Source organism: Lethenteron reissneri, chromosome 24, assembly GCF_015708825.2.
Source record: "Lethenteron reissneri isolate LAM-NWPU_2019-01 chromosome 24, ASM1570882v1, whole genome shotgun sequence".
Lineage (NCBI taxonomy): Eukaryota > Metazoa > Chordata > Hyperoartia > Petromyzontiformes > Petromyzontidae > Lethenteron > Lethenteron reissneri.
This window is the reverse complement of record NC_083802.1, coordinates 20,083,700-20,099,114: the sequence shown is the minus strand read 5'-3', so window position 1 is coordinate 20,099,114 and position 15,415 is coordinate 20,083,700. Positions and strand designations below refer to the sequence as shown.

Sequence of the window (15,415 nt, the reverse complement as noted above, 5' to 3'; positions counted from 1 at the left end):
GTGACACGACGCTTGGCGTGCAGGACCCGTCCTCCGAGGAGCGCTTCCACGTGGAGCTGCACTTCAGCCCTGGGGTCAAGGGCACCGAGGGAGAGCGCAGCCACCCGGCGGGGTCAGGTTTCAGGCCGGCCTCCCGTGAGGTCAGCCCTTCCCCGACCCCACCCCTACCCCCGCCCCCACGGCACATCTCACGCGCACCGCTCGGCGGGGTTAGTCTGCTCATAAAAATCTGCATTTGCTTGTACCCCCCCTCCCCACGCATCCACCGTTCCTCCCCCCGCAGAGCGAGGGAGCCCCCCCACAGCAAGGCCCCCCGGACCCGGACGCGGCGCCACTCGCTCGCGACGAGGTGGACAATGCCACAGTGTGCCGACCTATGCCCTCTGACCCCATATTCATCCATCGTAGGTCGCCCCTCTGTAAGTCGAGGAAGGTCGGTTCCTTGGAAGTAAGTCGCCTCTCTTACACCTGGCCTCTTGCCTCCCGCAGGACACAACTGACACTTTTGATTGGAAAGCGAATGCGTAGAATCGTTTTGTAAATATATCCGCTGCGCATGGGGGCTGTACGTCGTGCGTGCCTAGCATCCATTTCCACACGTGCTCCACAGACACACGTGCTCCACGGACACACGTGCGTCACAGACACACGTGCGTCACAGACACACGTGCGTCACAGACACACGTGCGTCACAGACACACGTGCGTCACAGACACACGTGCGTCACAGACACGAATGCCATGAAGTGACTCGAGCGGGGCGGTGCGAGCCACGGTCCGTACTCCGCGCCAAGCGTCTCGGCGTTGCCCCAGCTCTGCTGTCTCCGTTCTCTTCCTCTGTCCTCCCCTCTCCCTGGATCTCTTTCTGCTCTCCGCCATCTCTGCCCATCGCTGTCTCGCCTCCGACCCCAGGACGACCCCCTGCACGGCGGCTTGAGCCCGGAGCCGGGCTGCGTGTGGGTGGCGCCCGTGCGGCTCCGTAGCACGTCGGCCGAATACCCCGCCCCCGGCTCCCCAAAATCCCTCGCCCTCTCCTCCATTCTCGCCTCCTGGCAGCAGGTGTCTGCGTTGTGTGCCCGTCGCTCTTCCCCGCCCCCGCCTCTCGCACACGCACGCAATACCTGACCCCCGCTCGCTGCCGACGTGCGGCCGACGTCCTAGAGAAGCTCAACCCTCCCCGCGTCGCGTGGACGGCGCGTCGCGCGTGGGGTGGTAGCGGGTCGCGGTCGTGGTTTCCTGCGCTTGGCATGCGTGCGGTGAGAGGCGACGGGCGTGTCGCTTGCATGGCTATTGGCCGCACTCGTTAACCACCCAGAGGTTGCCGTGGCGTGCCGTGCGCGTTGCAGGTAATGGCTAACGGAGGTTCGTGACATAACGGAAACGTTTTGCGGTGGCTCGTTGAGTTTGTTGCTGGCTGCTCGTGCTGTGACAAGATAACCTTGACACTAACGATGGCGTTGTCGCGATGTAACCAGTTCCAGCAAGTGCGAGTGAGTGTACAGGCGTGCGTGCACGCATGTGCACGTGAGCAATTATCCGTGGAATCAGTTGTTGTTGATGCCTTGAGTTAATTTGCTAAATTTACCCCCATTGCCCCACCGTCCCTCCTGTTCTCCACACCTCTCTGCCGCACCATGTGCTAACGAGCAGCGCTTCTGGTTCTCTGTCCCCACACAGGTTTTATCCGAAACGTCCGCGTTTCCAGGCGGCCCACGACGGCTCGCCGTGGCCACGCACGCAAGCAATGTCAAGCACAGCCAGGAGCCCAAGCACAGCGGCCTGGGTACGTGCCAGGGCGGCGTAGGGAGAAGGAGTCCCGATGCGCGATGACGGCGCCCAGTGGCGCCCAGTGAAGCCGTTCCGGCGGGGTTTTGAGAGGGCCACTAGCTGGGGAAGAGCAGGAGCCAAGAGTGGCGATCGCCGGCACTAGCGCGGCGGTCGGGGCGCCCTGCGCCGGGGACTCGGGGACATCGGTGCTGCGGTGCGGAGAGGCGACGTAGCCTCGGGTCAGACTAACGTCGTGTGAGCGGTAATTTGCATGTGTTGATCATGTGTTGGTCGTGTATAACCTCAGATGATTAACTCACGGAGATGATTAACTCGAGACGTTGTCAAGCCCCGAGCCCGAACGTGCCATGACCCGGTGTCACCACGAGCCGATCTCGGCCGCTCCGCCGTTGCTCAAACACGAGTGCATTTATGGCTTTCAAGCAGCCAGCATTTGTGGTTGACGTGCCCCGATTGCCGCCGGTCTCAGTCCAGCTGAGATCTCTCGGCTGTTTTTACGATCGCTCGTAGAGGCGGGAGAAGTGTTTTTCTGCTTTCGCTGGGATCATGCAGTCATGCTGGCCCAGGGCTTGACACGGGTGACACGGGCTGCCCTGTGCTCCACCGCCGTGTGCCACCGTCTCCCTGGGTGCCGACGTAACAGCCTCCGCTCCCATTACGGCGCAGCCCCCCATCCCACATCTAAAACCAACCCCCTTCTCAGCCTCCCCAACTCACATTTTCTAATCAAACTCCCTCCCCTGCCCCTCCTCACCCACTTATCCCTCGACCTCCCACTCACAACCGCTTCTCCGTAACCTTGCAACAATCATCTCGGCCATCCTCACCGGCCATTACCTACCGCTTCCCCCTTGGCATCCTCCCCCTGCTGCCCCATGTCCCACCCCCGCCCTGCCCGCACGCCCACGTGCTGCGCCCCGCGCCACCCCATGTGTGCCGCCGCCAGGGTCGCAGTGCGCTGGTCTGTTCAGCACCGCAGTGCTGGGGGGCTCCTCCAGTGCCCCCAACCTGCAGGATTACGCGCGAGCCAGTCGCAAAAAACTGGGGGCCGCCACCCTGCATTACGATGGTACGCACACACCCCCACTCGGCGCACACCACACGGGACCCGCACACACACGTCGCGCACCACAGAGGACCCGTACACACACGCAACACGCATGATGGTATACAACCACCACGCGGGACATGCACACCCACATACACACCACGCTGAAGCTGGGCATCCGTGCACTACACAACGAAGACAAAGATTTCCCGTATAGTCACACAGGCTGCTGGGGCAAGTACCGTTAACAGGCACCCATGAACACCGGCACGGTACACGAGTGGGTGGTGTGGCCAGAAACACACCCGCCTGCCTTTGTCTCTCCAGTGCTGATATGTACACATCGGACCGGGCACTATTTTGAGTCAACCTAGGAGAGGCCCAGGACCGGTTCAAATAACTGTCACTGGTGTTGGCCATGAGCAGGAATAAAACTCGCGTCTTTGGGTTCATAGCGCAGCTTGCTAACCACCACACTCCCGCTCCCCACGCAACGAGCACGCACTCCTGCACACGAACCCCCACTCCACGCAACATACAGACGCCACACACCACGACACACCTCGCACAGGAGACTCCCATGCTTCACACGGAGCTGACCTCGTAGTTGGACGTGGACGTCTGTAAGCGACTCTAGCCCATGCCACCCCAGCCCTTAGCTCGTGCAGCTGCAGTTGGACGATGAGATTTAGCGGCGCGTGCAGTTTTGAGGCTGCGTGTTCGAGGGGGAACTCCCAATCGGGCGCGTAGACGCGTGCTCCTGAACCCGGATCGCTTTGCTTGTAGCTCGGTCACCTTTCCACCGCTCGCCCGCCGACCTGCGCGGCTACGCGCACCGCCGACGCGTGGAAGCTTCACGCATGTACCGGTGTGTGCACAAGGCACGTTTGGTGCGCGGTGTGCACATGTGGCGAGCACGGTGTGGTGTGTATGTGTGGCGTGGCGTGTCGTGAACGTGGTGCATGCGGTGAGCATGGTGGAGCGTGGTGGGCATGCTGGGTGCCGCGTTGGAACTCCGAAACGGGACCCACACATCGTTGCACTCTCGCGTAATCCTACAGATCTCATTTAATAACTAACACCTCCTAACACAACCGTGCATATTCCGCAGCCAGTTTACGCTATAGAAAGGGTTTTTTTTGTCTGAAGTGTAAGACAGGAGAGCAGCCAGTGGTTATGGGAGTTGCCTCTTTGATGTGATATTTATTTCGCACCTCTGGGTTGTATTTCCCCACTTTCTGCGTGCGGTTGAAAACTGATCAAACACATCGGGCTTAGCCGCCACGGCCCAGGCACCACAGAGGGCGTTAACACTGATCTATGTGGACCGTACATCCTCACACACTGTGTATATACAGCATGTGTACCTGCAGATGCTTGCACGCATGAGGAACCTGCTCCTGCTGATTCTGCTACTGCTACAGATGCTGTTGCTGCTCCAGTTGCTAATGCTGCTACTGCTCCAGCTGTTGTTGCTGCTGCTGCAGCTGCAGCTACTGCTGCTGCAGGAGTCAATTGGGAGGATTTTCTGGCCTGGCCAGGGAGGCAATTTGCTATGCAGGGTTGGGGATATGCGGTGTGATGTGTGGTTCGGTGTGGTGTGTGCAGTGTGGTGAGTGGTGCGGTGTGGTGTGTGCGGTGTGGTGAGTGGAACGTGTGGTGTAGTAACTGCCTGCTGTACAGTAAGTGTGGTGTGTATATTGTGGTGCGCTGTGTCGTGTGGTGCGCTGTGCCGTTGGTGCCATGTGGTGTGCCTTGTCTGTAGTGCAGTGTGGTGTGCTCCGTGGGGTGGTGTGCTGTGTGCGCATTGGACGGTGTGTGCCGTGTGGCGTGATGCGTTGCGCGCGGCCTGGTGTGCCGTGCGAGTGGTGCGATGCGGGGTGCCCTGCTGAGCTGGCTGCATCCCCTCGGCAGGAGCGGCCCAGTGGCCCGGTCGCACTGGACGTGCGGCCGGCACGGCCTGGGTCGCCCTACGCGCCGACGCTTGGTTGCGGCAGGGCCTGGGAGGATGTTGAGACACCGTTTTCTCTCTTCCTCAGAGGCTTTGCGCAGCTCGCCTATAAAGCGGTTTTCTATCTCGTATGCCTGCTGCCCGACCAATGGTACGTCCGCTTGCCTTTCTGCTTTGACCACCCAAGCCACAGACTAACCCCAGCCCTGCCAGATCGACAACGGTGGCAGCCTCGTGGGCGAGGGTACTGCCTGGCCGACTGGTCCTGAATAAACCGGGAACTGGGAGGTGGGGGCAGGGGAGGCCTTCCGCCACCACTGACGGTCCGTGGGCGTGCCCCTGGGAAAATTACATCCTTGGTGCAAAGAGGAAATTTCTGTACAGAAAATTGAGGGCGGCAGGAGACATTGAGAGGCCCGTGCGGGATCTGGGAGGGCTGTGACTGACGTCGCGCGACGGGGCGGGTCGCGTCCCGCTGTGGTGACTAATTAACGTGCCGTGCCGTAACGATTAACGAGGGCTGTCACTCACCGCTCGCAACTGCACTGCTTCCCACACGACCGAGCTCACAGTCGCCATACCGGCAGCAATATCAACACCCACAACCTCTGCCACCATCACCAGCAGCGATGACGACACGCAGCCTCGCATACACAGCCGCAACTTTTTAACCTCGTATAACTCCCCGCTCGCAGCACGAACTTAACCGCACTTGTGAACACGCGCACGCACACGCTTCGGCGTGCCACCCTTGAGATTGTGTGCACCTGGCCACGGGCGAGCGAGATGTGCACAAGCACACCTCACCCCATTGGCTCACCACAGGCTGACGCGACTTGAGCAGCGTGGACAAGGTAGGGGGCAGTGATGTGCCTGGTGGCCTGGAGTTGAGGTCACTGGGCTCGTCACGTTGGGTCTCGGCTGATCGGTGAGCAAAGACGTCTCTGCGTGCCACAGCGGTGGTCGACAGCGCTGTTGAGCGGAGGTGTGCGTGCGGCGTGGGCTGAATTGTGAGCACCACGACGAACGCGGTGTTTTCCTGCCTTTGGGGTAGAGGCTGTGCGAGGGTTTGTGTTGACCGTAGTGATGAAGGTTGCCAGTGTGCTTATGTCTGGGTGAGCATGTGGTGTGTTTTGGCTGGGTCTGTGTGTGTGATGGTGGTTGTATCTTGTGGGTGGGTGTGCCTCCGGATATCTGGTCACCACTCGTCTCCATGCCGACCCTAATTCGCTACTTCGACATTTGCCACTGCCTCCAGACATGTGGCCGAGACTGCAGCTTCACGGCTTCAGATCTCAGGTCACACAGCATTAACGAGTGCCGGTGGGTACGGGGGTGGGGGGTGCCGCATGGGAATTAAGGGGGGGGGGAGCTCAACATTGGGGGAAGGCAGTGGGGGGCCCAGCATGGTGCGGTAGGGAGGAGAGGCGAATTTGGTGGAAGGAGGAGAGAGGACGGCGGAGGTGGCGTGTGAGAGAGCGCGCCAGAGGCTGCGTGGAGGCTGCGGTTCCTGTCGCCGTGGCCCCAGGGCGGGGACGTGATTGGCAGGCACCAATTAAAGAAAGGCCCAAAGCCGCTGGCTGTAAGCTCCCATCAAAGCCGGACCTCTCCATTTTCCCGCACCGCTCGTTAACCTCCATGTACTGTTGGCACCAAAAATTGCACCTGTCCCACTTATTCTGCAATCTCTAAACACGCCCTGTCCTCACACACGGCGTCCTGTCACCCTGTGCTCTCTCCCGTGCTGTCACTCAGGTTGTCTTCCGTGCTGCCGTGCGGTTCCACACGTTTATGTCACGGCGTTTCGCTCGTGGCTTCATGGGCACTTCCCTGCGCGCTTCTTCCAGATTGAATCTCATCTCCAGGTCTGCCCAGGGGGGGTCACCATGTGACCTCCGCTTTGAGGGGTCACGTTGTGACCCCTGCGTTGTCAGACGCGCCCTGGGTTGTGGACGCTTCCCGTTGTTTCCATCCTGCAGCCGAGACCATAGAGACGGACGCGCTGACACGCGAACGTGCGAACCCGGCCCGTGCGTGGGTTCCACGTGGTCTCTATGGCCCCGAAGCCTCCCTCTCCTAACACCGTCGCTTCCTGTGGGGCAGTTATCACTTCCCTCTCACCTGACCCCTCCGGCCTCACCTCCTACCCTAACGTTTCCCCCATTCCTGGCATCCCCTCCCTCCAACCCCTCCCCCCCACCCTCCTGGCCCCACCCCCGCGGCCCAACAGACATCCCCCAGGAGCTGCTGTTCCTGCTGTCCCAGGGCAGCGGCTCAGCCGACAGCTCGCTGCTGCAGCACCTGTGCCACTGCTCCGAGCACCAAAAGCTGCTCAAGCGCTGGTCCATCTCCAACCTGGACCTGCTCGCCTGCCTCTACGGGGGTATGCGCGGGCGGCGCGGCCACACCCCGCTCGCCGAGCCCCCCCCGCCTCCCCTCCTCTCCTCCTTCCCACACCGCCCCCCCCCGCCCCGCTACCCCTTACCGCCCATTACCATCGTCATTCGTGGCAGGGCGTGGGGGTAGACGCGCTCGGCATTGTGGAGTCGACTCCAGCCTCCTAACGAGATCGAGCGCGGAGCGACACGCAGCGGGTACGGTCCGCTGCGGACTACTCCGGCGCCAAGCTTAATTGACGTCAAGCGTTAATTGGCTTCGTTAGGGGCGACCTCGTCAGTAGAGGCCCCGCGTCCCCGTCTCATCCATGGCGGCACGGCTCTCCCACCGCCCGCCCCCTCTCCTCTCCCGCCTGTCCCCCCATCCCCCTCCCTCTCCTCGCTGCGCTACAATCCCTGCATGGCTGACTTGCGCACTGCCTGGAGCTCTTCCATTAACCACCTCTCCCCAGCAACTGCCGTCTGCTGTTACCGCTGTTGCTGTTGCTTGCTCTGCATGACGGTGCAATCTATCATCTCACCGAGACAAGGCGAGTGAGCCCTTTATCCACGAGCTGCTGCACCATCTAGCACGGCACATGTCATGCCCATTGCCGCTGTTGCTGCTGTGTCAGATGCACCCTGGCCGTGTCGGTTGTGCCCTGGCCACGTGCTTTGCATGGCCAGGAAGGCCCCATGACCTCACGTGTCACCCCACTGCAACCTCGTAGACAAATTTATACTGAACCCAACCTCATTGCACAAGAGGGAAAACTAAATAATGTAGCCACTGTAAATGTAATTCTAAGCCGGGCTCGAGTTGGGGCACATTTTTCACGTTCATTAATATTCCCCTATCTAATCCAGAGTTGGTAAAAGCTAATTGGAAAAATCAATTCACGTGCATAATTTATGTGTTGATGTAAATGCGACTCTTGCTAAGTTTGCCAATTTTTGGTCACGAATCTGCGGAAAAGCAATTTCTGCGAACGCGTGAGTGTGGATGCATCTGACCACAGCTCCTAGGTTAGAGCCCATGCCACTGACTTGGTGAGGCGAACGGACAGCAGCGCAGTCCGGCCTCCCCGGTAGCCGATCGGCTGAAACCGCGAGCACGATCCCCGTGCCTCCTCCCGGTCCGCCCAGGAGGAGCCCAGGCTGGAGGTGGGGTCCTGGGCCCCCCTTCCCCCCGGGTCCCACCACAGTGGCCCCCACGTGTCGTCGTCCCCAGGCCATCGTGCTGTGGTTCCTGCCCGCAGGAAGAGGCAGCGGTGGCGTTTGTGGGCCGCGCGGTGCGGCCCAGATGGGTCGGGTCTCGGTCTTGTCGTGGCTCTGGTCGATGTGGCCGTACAATTTAAAAGTCAACACAGACGCGTGTGTGGGTGTCCCAGTTTCTTGGAAGTTTCCCGTGATGCACGTGTCCTGCGTTGTGTACAGCGTTCCTGAAATACATCTGCATTTAGTCGTTGTGTAAATACTAACTGTATTGTCTTGTGTCACTTTGGTCGGGCGAAGCCCTTTGAGCCATGATGGCTGTTTCGTGGTTTGGAGCTGTGGATCTTCTCATCCTGGCTTAATTATAGCCCTGCCAGGGCTGAGCTGCCTGGCTTTGGGGGCGGCTGTGGTGACGGTGTGGGAATGGCTATGCAAGTGGATGAAGGGGGGGCGGCTGCTGTGAGGTTGGCTGGAAGGCATGTGAAGGCATGGGTTTGTGGCTGGCTCGCCTGATCCCCCCTGCCCTTACACTCTCCCTCTGCCCTAGTTCCCAGCTGGTTGCTGGGCGCTGGGCCCCCTGGCTGCCGTCTCTGGCCACTGTGGCCACGTGTGGGCCCCCAGCGCAGGCCAAGCCTCTTGGCCGTGCGTGCGTGCGTTTGTGCGTGTGTCACTGTGCATGTGGCCGTGTGCAGAGCGTTTGATCGACTTTGAGAAGGTGCTGTGTGTCCTATGCTTTGAAGGCCGTGTGTCTCTGGAGGGCCCTCGTCTCTTTGTGTGGGGCTTGAGAGTTCTAATCTGTGGAGCACCGAGAGCTGATTTTGAGTGCTCCGTGCGTGACAAGTGCCGTGTCTGTTGAGAGCGGGGTGTGTGTATGGTGTGTGACTGTGTATGGTGTGTGACTGTGTGTGCTGAGTGCCATGTGTGTTCTGAGCTCTGCTGGTGTGCCAAGTGCTTTGTGTGTGCCGAGTTCTGTTTGTGATGTGGAATGCTTCGTGTGTGTGGAGTTCTATGAGTGCTGAGCGCCATGAGTATGCCGAGTTCTGTGTGTGTGCCGAGTTCCATGTACGTGCCGAGTTCCGTGTGTGTGCTGAGGTCCGCGAGAGTGCTGAGTGCCGTGTGTGTGCCGAGTGCATTGTGCAGGCTTTGAAGGCTACTCCATGGTGCCGTCTATCTGCCCCTTGGAGACGCTGCACAACTCACTCTCCCTCAAGCAGATGGACGCGTTCCTCGCCACCGTTACGCACCTGAGCTGCGCCGCCAGCGCCGCCGGTGAGTTAGTAACATGCGAGGTCACCGTGCCCCCTGGTCGCCCGCTCACCTCTTTGCTCACGTGGCTATCCATTGGCTCACCCATCTGCCCGGTGATGCGATTGTCTGCTCACCTGACCACACGCCCATCTGCCCATTTGTTCGCCAAACGGTAATCTGTTGATGCGCTCGCCATGCCCATCCACACACCTCACTGCCAACTCGGATGTCCATTAGCTCACCTGTTCAGCCACCCATCCAGGCTTTCAACTTACCGTGGGCTCACCTTGCTGTCCACTCACTGAGTCACCGGCACACCTGTCCATCTGCTCACCTGGCCGTTTGCTCGCCTATCGGCCCGCATGCGTGCAGGTGGTCGCAGCTGCCCGTGCAGGTGCCAGGGGGAGTCGACGGGAACTCGCCGCTCCCCGCCATCCTCCCTGCCGCTGCCGTGCAGCGACAAGCCGCCCTGGTGTACGCACGCACGCCCTCGCTCACCCTCGCTCACCCTCGCTCACCCTCGCTCACTCTCGCTCACCCTCGCTCACCCTCGCTCACCCTCGCTCACCCTCGCTCGCTTGACATCGCTCACTTGCACACACACCTTCCCTGCTCACCCTCACTCACTCTCCCTCGCTCACCGTCTCCATCCTTCTCTCACCCTCCCTTGCTCGACATAATTCGAGCGCATGCCCGCACTCACACATGCCCGCACTCACACATGCCCGCACTCACACATGCACGCACTCACACATGCACACACTCACACATGCCCGCACTCACACATGCACGCACTCACACATGCACACACTCACACATGCCCGCACTCACACATGCCCGCACTCACACATGCACACACTCACACATGCACGCACTCACACATGCACACACTCACACATGCACGCACTCACACATGCCCGCACTCACACATGCACGCACTCACACATGCACGCACTCACACATGCACACACTCACACATGCACGCACTCACACATGCCCGCACTCACACATGCCCGCACTCACACATGCCCGCACTCACACATGCACGCACTCACACATGCACACACTCACACATGCCCGCACTCACACATGCACGCACTCACACATGCACGCACTCACACATGCCCGCACTCACACATGCCCGCACTCACACATGCCCGCACTCACACATGCACGCACTCACACATGCACACACTCACACATGCACGCACTCACACATGCCCGCACTCACACATGCCCGCACTCACACATGCCCGCACTCACACATGCACGCACTCACACATGCACACACTCACACATGCCCGCACTCACACATGCACGCACTCACACATGCACGCACTCACACATGCCCGCACTCACACATGCCCGCACTCACACATGCCCGCACTCACACATGCACACACTCACACATGCACACACTCACACATGCACGCACTCACACATGCACGCACTCACACATGCACACACTCACACATGCACGCACTCACACATGCACGCACTCACACATGCCCGCACTCACACATGCCCGCACTCACACATGCCCGCACTCACACATGCCCGCACTCACACATGCACGCACTCACACATGCACGCACTCACACATGCACACACTCACACATGCCCGCACTCACACATGCACGCACTCACACATGCACGCACTCACACATGCACACACTCACACATGCACACACTCACACATGCACGCACTCACACATGCACGCACTCACACATGCCCGCACTCACACATGCCCGCACTCACACATGCCCGCACTCACACATGCACGCACTCACACATGCACACACTCACACATGCACACACTCACACATGCCCGCACTCACACATGCACGCACTCACACATGCACGCACTCACACATGCACGCACTCACATATGCACACACTTACACATGCCCGCACTCACACATGCACGCACTCACACATGCACGCACTCACACATGCACACACTTACACATGCCCGCACTCACACATGCACGCACTCACACATGCACACACTCACACATGCACACACTCACACATGCCCGCACTCACACATGCACGCACTCACACATGCACGCACTCACACATGCACGCACTCACATATGCACACACTTACACATGCCCGCACTCACACATGCACGCACTCACACATGCACGCACTCACATATGCACACACTTACACATGCCCGCACTCACACATGCACGCACTCACACATGCACGCACTCACATATGCACACACTTACACATGTCCGCACTCACACATGCACGCACTCACACATGCACGCACTCACATATGCACACACTTACACATGCCCGCACTCACACATGCACGCACTCACACATGCACGCACTCACATATGCACGCACTCACACATGCACGCACTCACACATGCACGCACTCACATATGCACACACTCACACATGCACGCACTCACACATGCACGCACTCACACATGCACGCACTCACACATGCACACACTCACACATGCACGCACTCACACATGCACGCACTCACATATGCACACACTTACACATGCCCGCACTCACACATGCACGCACTCACACATGCACGCACTCACATATGCTCACCCTTGCTCACCCTCACTCATCCTTGCTCACCCTCCCTCACAAGACATTACTCGCTCGCTCGCTCACTCGCACGCACGAACACACCCACTCACCCTTGCAGGCCCACACACGCCCACGGGCTCACACGCACGCCCACACATGCCCCCTCTCTTCCCGCTAACGAGGCGGCGCGTTAAAACGCCACGGCCGTGTGTGCGCCAACGCTTATCGCCCTCATCAGCCGCGCTCGCCCCGCAGGAGCAGCTCTCACGAAAATCGAGAAAACTTAGCGACGTCCAATCAGCGCCAAAGCGAGCGCTCGTCCAAGAGCGTGTGGGGCGGTGCTCGTCTCCACGGGCAAGCTCGAGCCAGTGGTGGAGTGCCGCACGGTGGCACACACCTGCGGAAGCGCCCTCCTGAACAGTGGCCTTGAGACTCGGTGGAGCCTTCCGGGGTAATGTTATTACAGGTGCCGTGTTCCTGCCATCCGACGCTCCGTGCGCCGTGTTGTGGAGTTACCCTGGGCTCGTATTAAATGCAGGGGTTTCCATGCCCTGACCTTGACCCTGACTTTGCGTGACCCTTCCAGGCAGCAGCGGCCCCTCGAGCGCGGTGTCGAGCGCGGGGCCCTCCTCCCCCACGGCCTCCGAGCCCTCGCTGCACTTCGGAGCCTCGCTCACGTCGCAGAGCTCCGACGACAAAACCATGGACCCGGGACAGAGCTCCGAGCCGGGGCTCGTGATCGCAGGGCAGAGCTCCAAGGTGGGGCTCGTGATCGCAGGGCAGAGCTCCAAGGTGGGGCCCTTGGGGTCGGGACACAGCTCCGAGGGGGGGCTCACGGACAGTCCGTCGTTCGACTCCCCAGAGGAGCGAAGTTTGTCTCAGCCCAGCAGCACGGCGAGCGCGGACGCCGGGGTGTAGCCCTCGCTGGACATGAGACGGAGCCATCGTCGAGTGGCTGCCCGCTGCCGCTGCCGCTGCTGCTGCCGCTGCTGTTGCGGCATGGTGCCCTGCTGCCAGTGTGGGGTTGGCTGTGCAGTGCCCGGGCCTACTCTCTCCGCTGCCTGAGGAAAAACTCCTGATGCGCCACAGGCATCGCCGCGCATTGAGGAGGCACTTGTTGGATGGAAAGCACATAGACGCGCAGTAACGGTCGTACATACACAAGACATGCAGAGCAATCACAAGTGAGACCCACCCAGTCACACACAAACACGCGTTCAAGATGCACAACAACAACAGCCGCCATTTGCCACCTAGTGGCGATGACGTCACAGCGGCACTCGTGCCGGGCGAGATGCACTTTGAGGGCACGCTCGGCGTCGGGGCAGAGCCGGGTGTGACGGGTTAAGTGACTGAGATGGCTGACAGATGCACACAGATACCGTTGCGTCTAGTTAAACACACAGTCACACAATCATACACATACAAACACGCAGATACACCACCCACAGTAGCACATGTACATACACCTAATCGCACACCACTCGTGCATACGGACAATAGACACGCACGTTGGGACACGTACAGTCAGACATGCGTTGACACAAAAACATCCATGTCTATCATTACAGGCAGTTGGGGCAGGTGCTGTTAGTGAACACCTATTATGATGGGGTGACGTGGCCTGACCCCCACGCCTTTATCTCCATTTTAACGACGTTTGCACTCCACAACACGCATTCAAGTCCGTGTCAAGCTCGGGGAGGCCCCTGAACGGTTCAGATATCTATCGATCAGCACCGATAGTGGCCGTGAATCTAACGCAGCTTGCCGCTGGGTTCACGGCACAGCACGCTAACCACTGTGCCACCGCTCGCCACACAGACGCGGACACGTAATCGTGCTCGCTCGCTTGTCATCGGAGAGACGTGCACGCCTCGATATCAGGCCGCGCGGCCGCCGCGTGTGTTTTGTCAAAACAGTGCGCGGAACTCGAGGCCCGTGACGAGGCGAGCGGCGCGTGGGAGCCGTTGCGCCCTGCGCTCGCGCGCGTCCCCACGGGGCCGCGGCGGCGTCCTCCTCCTCGTCGTCGTCGCGGACGTTGCCGCGGCGACGTTGACGTGCCGAGCGGGCGGGTTTGGATGCACCGCGTGTGCTTTGCCGGCGGTGGCCTGCGCGATGTTCGCGGGTTTTAGGTTTTATGTGTTCCGATTGTTGTACCCTCACACGATGGCACATGCACTGAATTAATATATAAACGTACGGCGTGTGAATGTCACGAGGAGCCCACGCGTGTCTCGTTGATTGATGGGTGGCGTGGCGAGCGGGGACGAGGCGAGCCCCCCCCCCCCCCCCAGCAGCAAGGTGAAGAGGGATGCGCTGGAGAGTGCCGGTCGTGTTCTTTAACAAAGCGGAAATTAGTCACCTTCGCAGAACTTACAGGCAGCTAAGTTAAACGTTTCATTCAGAAGGATTTCTCATTCACCAAACTCAATACAATCAACCCACTATCGTAATAAGCGGTCTTATATACAGATACCAGCTTGACTACCCGGCTTCGCCCGGGACTTGAATTCACCACGACCGGCCGCCTTTGTCTCCCCAGTGGCGATGTCGACACACCACACCAGTTACTCGTTTGAGACTGAGTCGACCTAGGGGAGGCCGAGGACCGGTTCAAATAATCGTCACCGGCCGTGAGCGGGAATCGAACTCGGGTCGCCGGGTTCGCAGCGCAGCGTGCGAATCGCTACGCAGTCGCTGCCCCCCCCCCCCCACACACAGGATAAAGGCAAAGATCCCCCGTGTAGCCTGTGAGACTGTAGGGGGCAAGTGCTGTTAGCGAGCACCTATGAAGGCCGGCACAGCACACGAGGGGGTGGGTGGCCAGCACCACGCCCGGCCGCCTTTGTCTCCCCAGTGGCGATGTTCACACACCACACCAGTTACTCGTTTGAGGCTGAGTCGACCTAGGGGAGGCCCAGGACCGGTTCAAATAATCGTGACCACTGGTGGCCGTGAGCAGGAATGATACTCGGGTCGCCGGGTTCGTAGCGCAGCGCGCTAACCACTACACCACCGCTCCCCACACGCGCGCGTCCATAGGGACACATACACGCGCTTGCTGCAGGCACACTCAACTTTCAGGGTGCGTACGGCAGTAAACGACTCCAATAATAAACCAATGCTGCGCGAAGAACGCCTTAGAGCTGCAACACATTTGTATTTCACTTTACCCGCGGAGGGTTGGGGGGAGTCATCAGCAGGCACACTCCGTTACGCTT

The 15,415-nt window shown here is 59.9% G+C and overlaps 1 protein-coding gene across 12 annotated transcripts in view; it reads left to right on the top strand.

The window, feature by feature from the left end:
- Nucleotides 1-14,409, top strand: part of LOC133346783 (inositol hexakisphosphate and diphosphoinositol-pentakisphosphate kinase 2-like) — a 42,541-nt gene extending 28,132 nt beyond the window's left edge. For 8 of the 12 annotated variants that reach the window (XM_061558645.1, XM_061558651.1, XM_061558650.1 and 5 more), the window contains 9 exons: nucleotides 24-140; nucleotides 284-448; nucleotides 912-1,058; nucleotides 1,677-1,782; nucleotides 2,734-2,856; nucleotides 7,017-7,169; nucleotides 9,517-9,645; nucleotides 9,997-10,098; nucleotides 12,778-14,409. In XM_061558645.1, the coding sequence (XP_061414629.1) occupies nucleotides 24-140; nucleotides 284-448; nucleotides 912-1,058; nucleotides 1,677-1,782; nucleotides 2,734-2,856; nucleotides 7,017-7,169; nucleotides 9,517-9,645; nucleotides 9,997-10,098; nucleotides 12,778-13,109 (1,374 nt within the window). In that variant the 3' untranslated portion in view covers nucleotides 13,110-14,409. Of the gene's footprint in view, nucleotides 1-23; nucleotides 141-283; nucleotides 449-911; nucleotides 1,059-1,676; nucleotides 1,783-2,733; nucleotides 2,857-4,874; nucleotides 4,938-7,016; nucleotides 7,170-9,516; nucleotides 9,646-9,996; nucleotides 10,099-12,777 lie in introns of all 12 variants that reach the window. The other 4 variants (XM_061558653.1, XM_061558656.1, XM_061558659.1 and 1 more) reach the window with 3 other exon arrangements.
- Nucleotides 14,410-15,415: the final 1,006 nt, after the last annotated feature.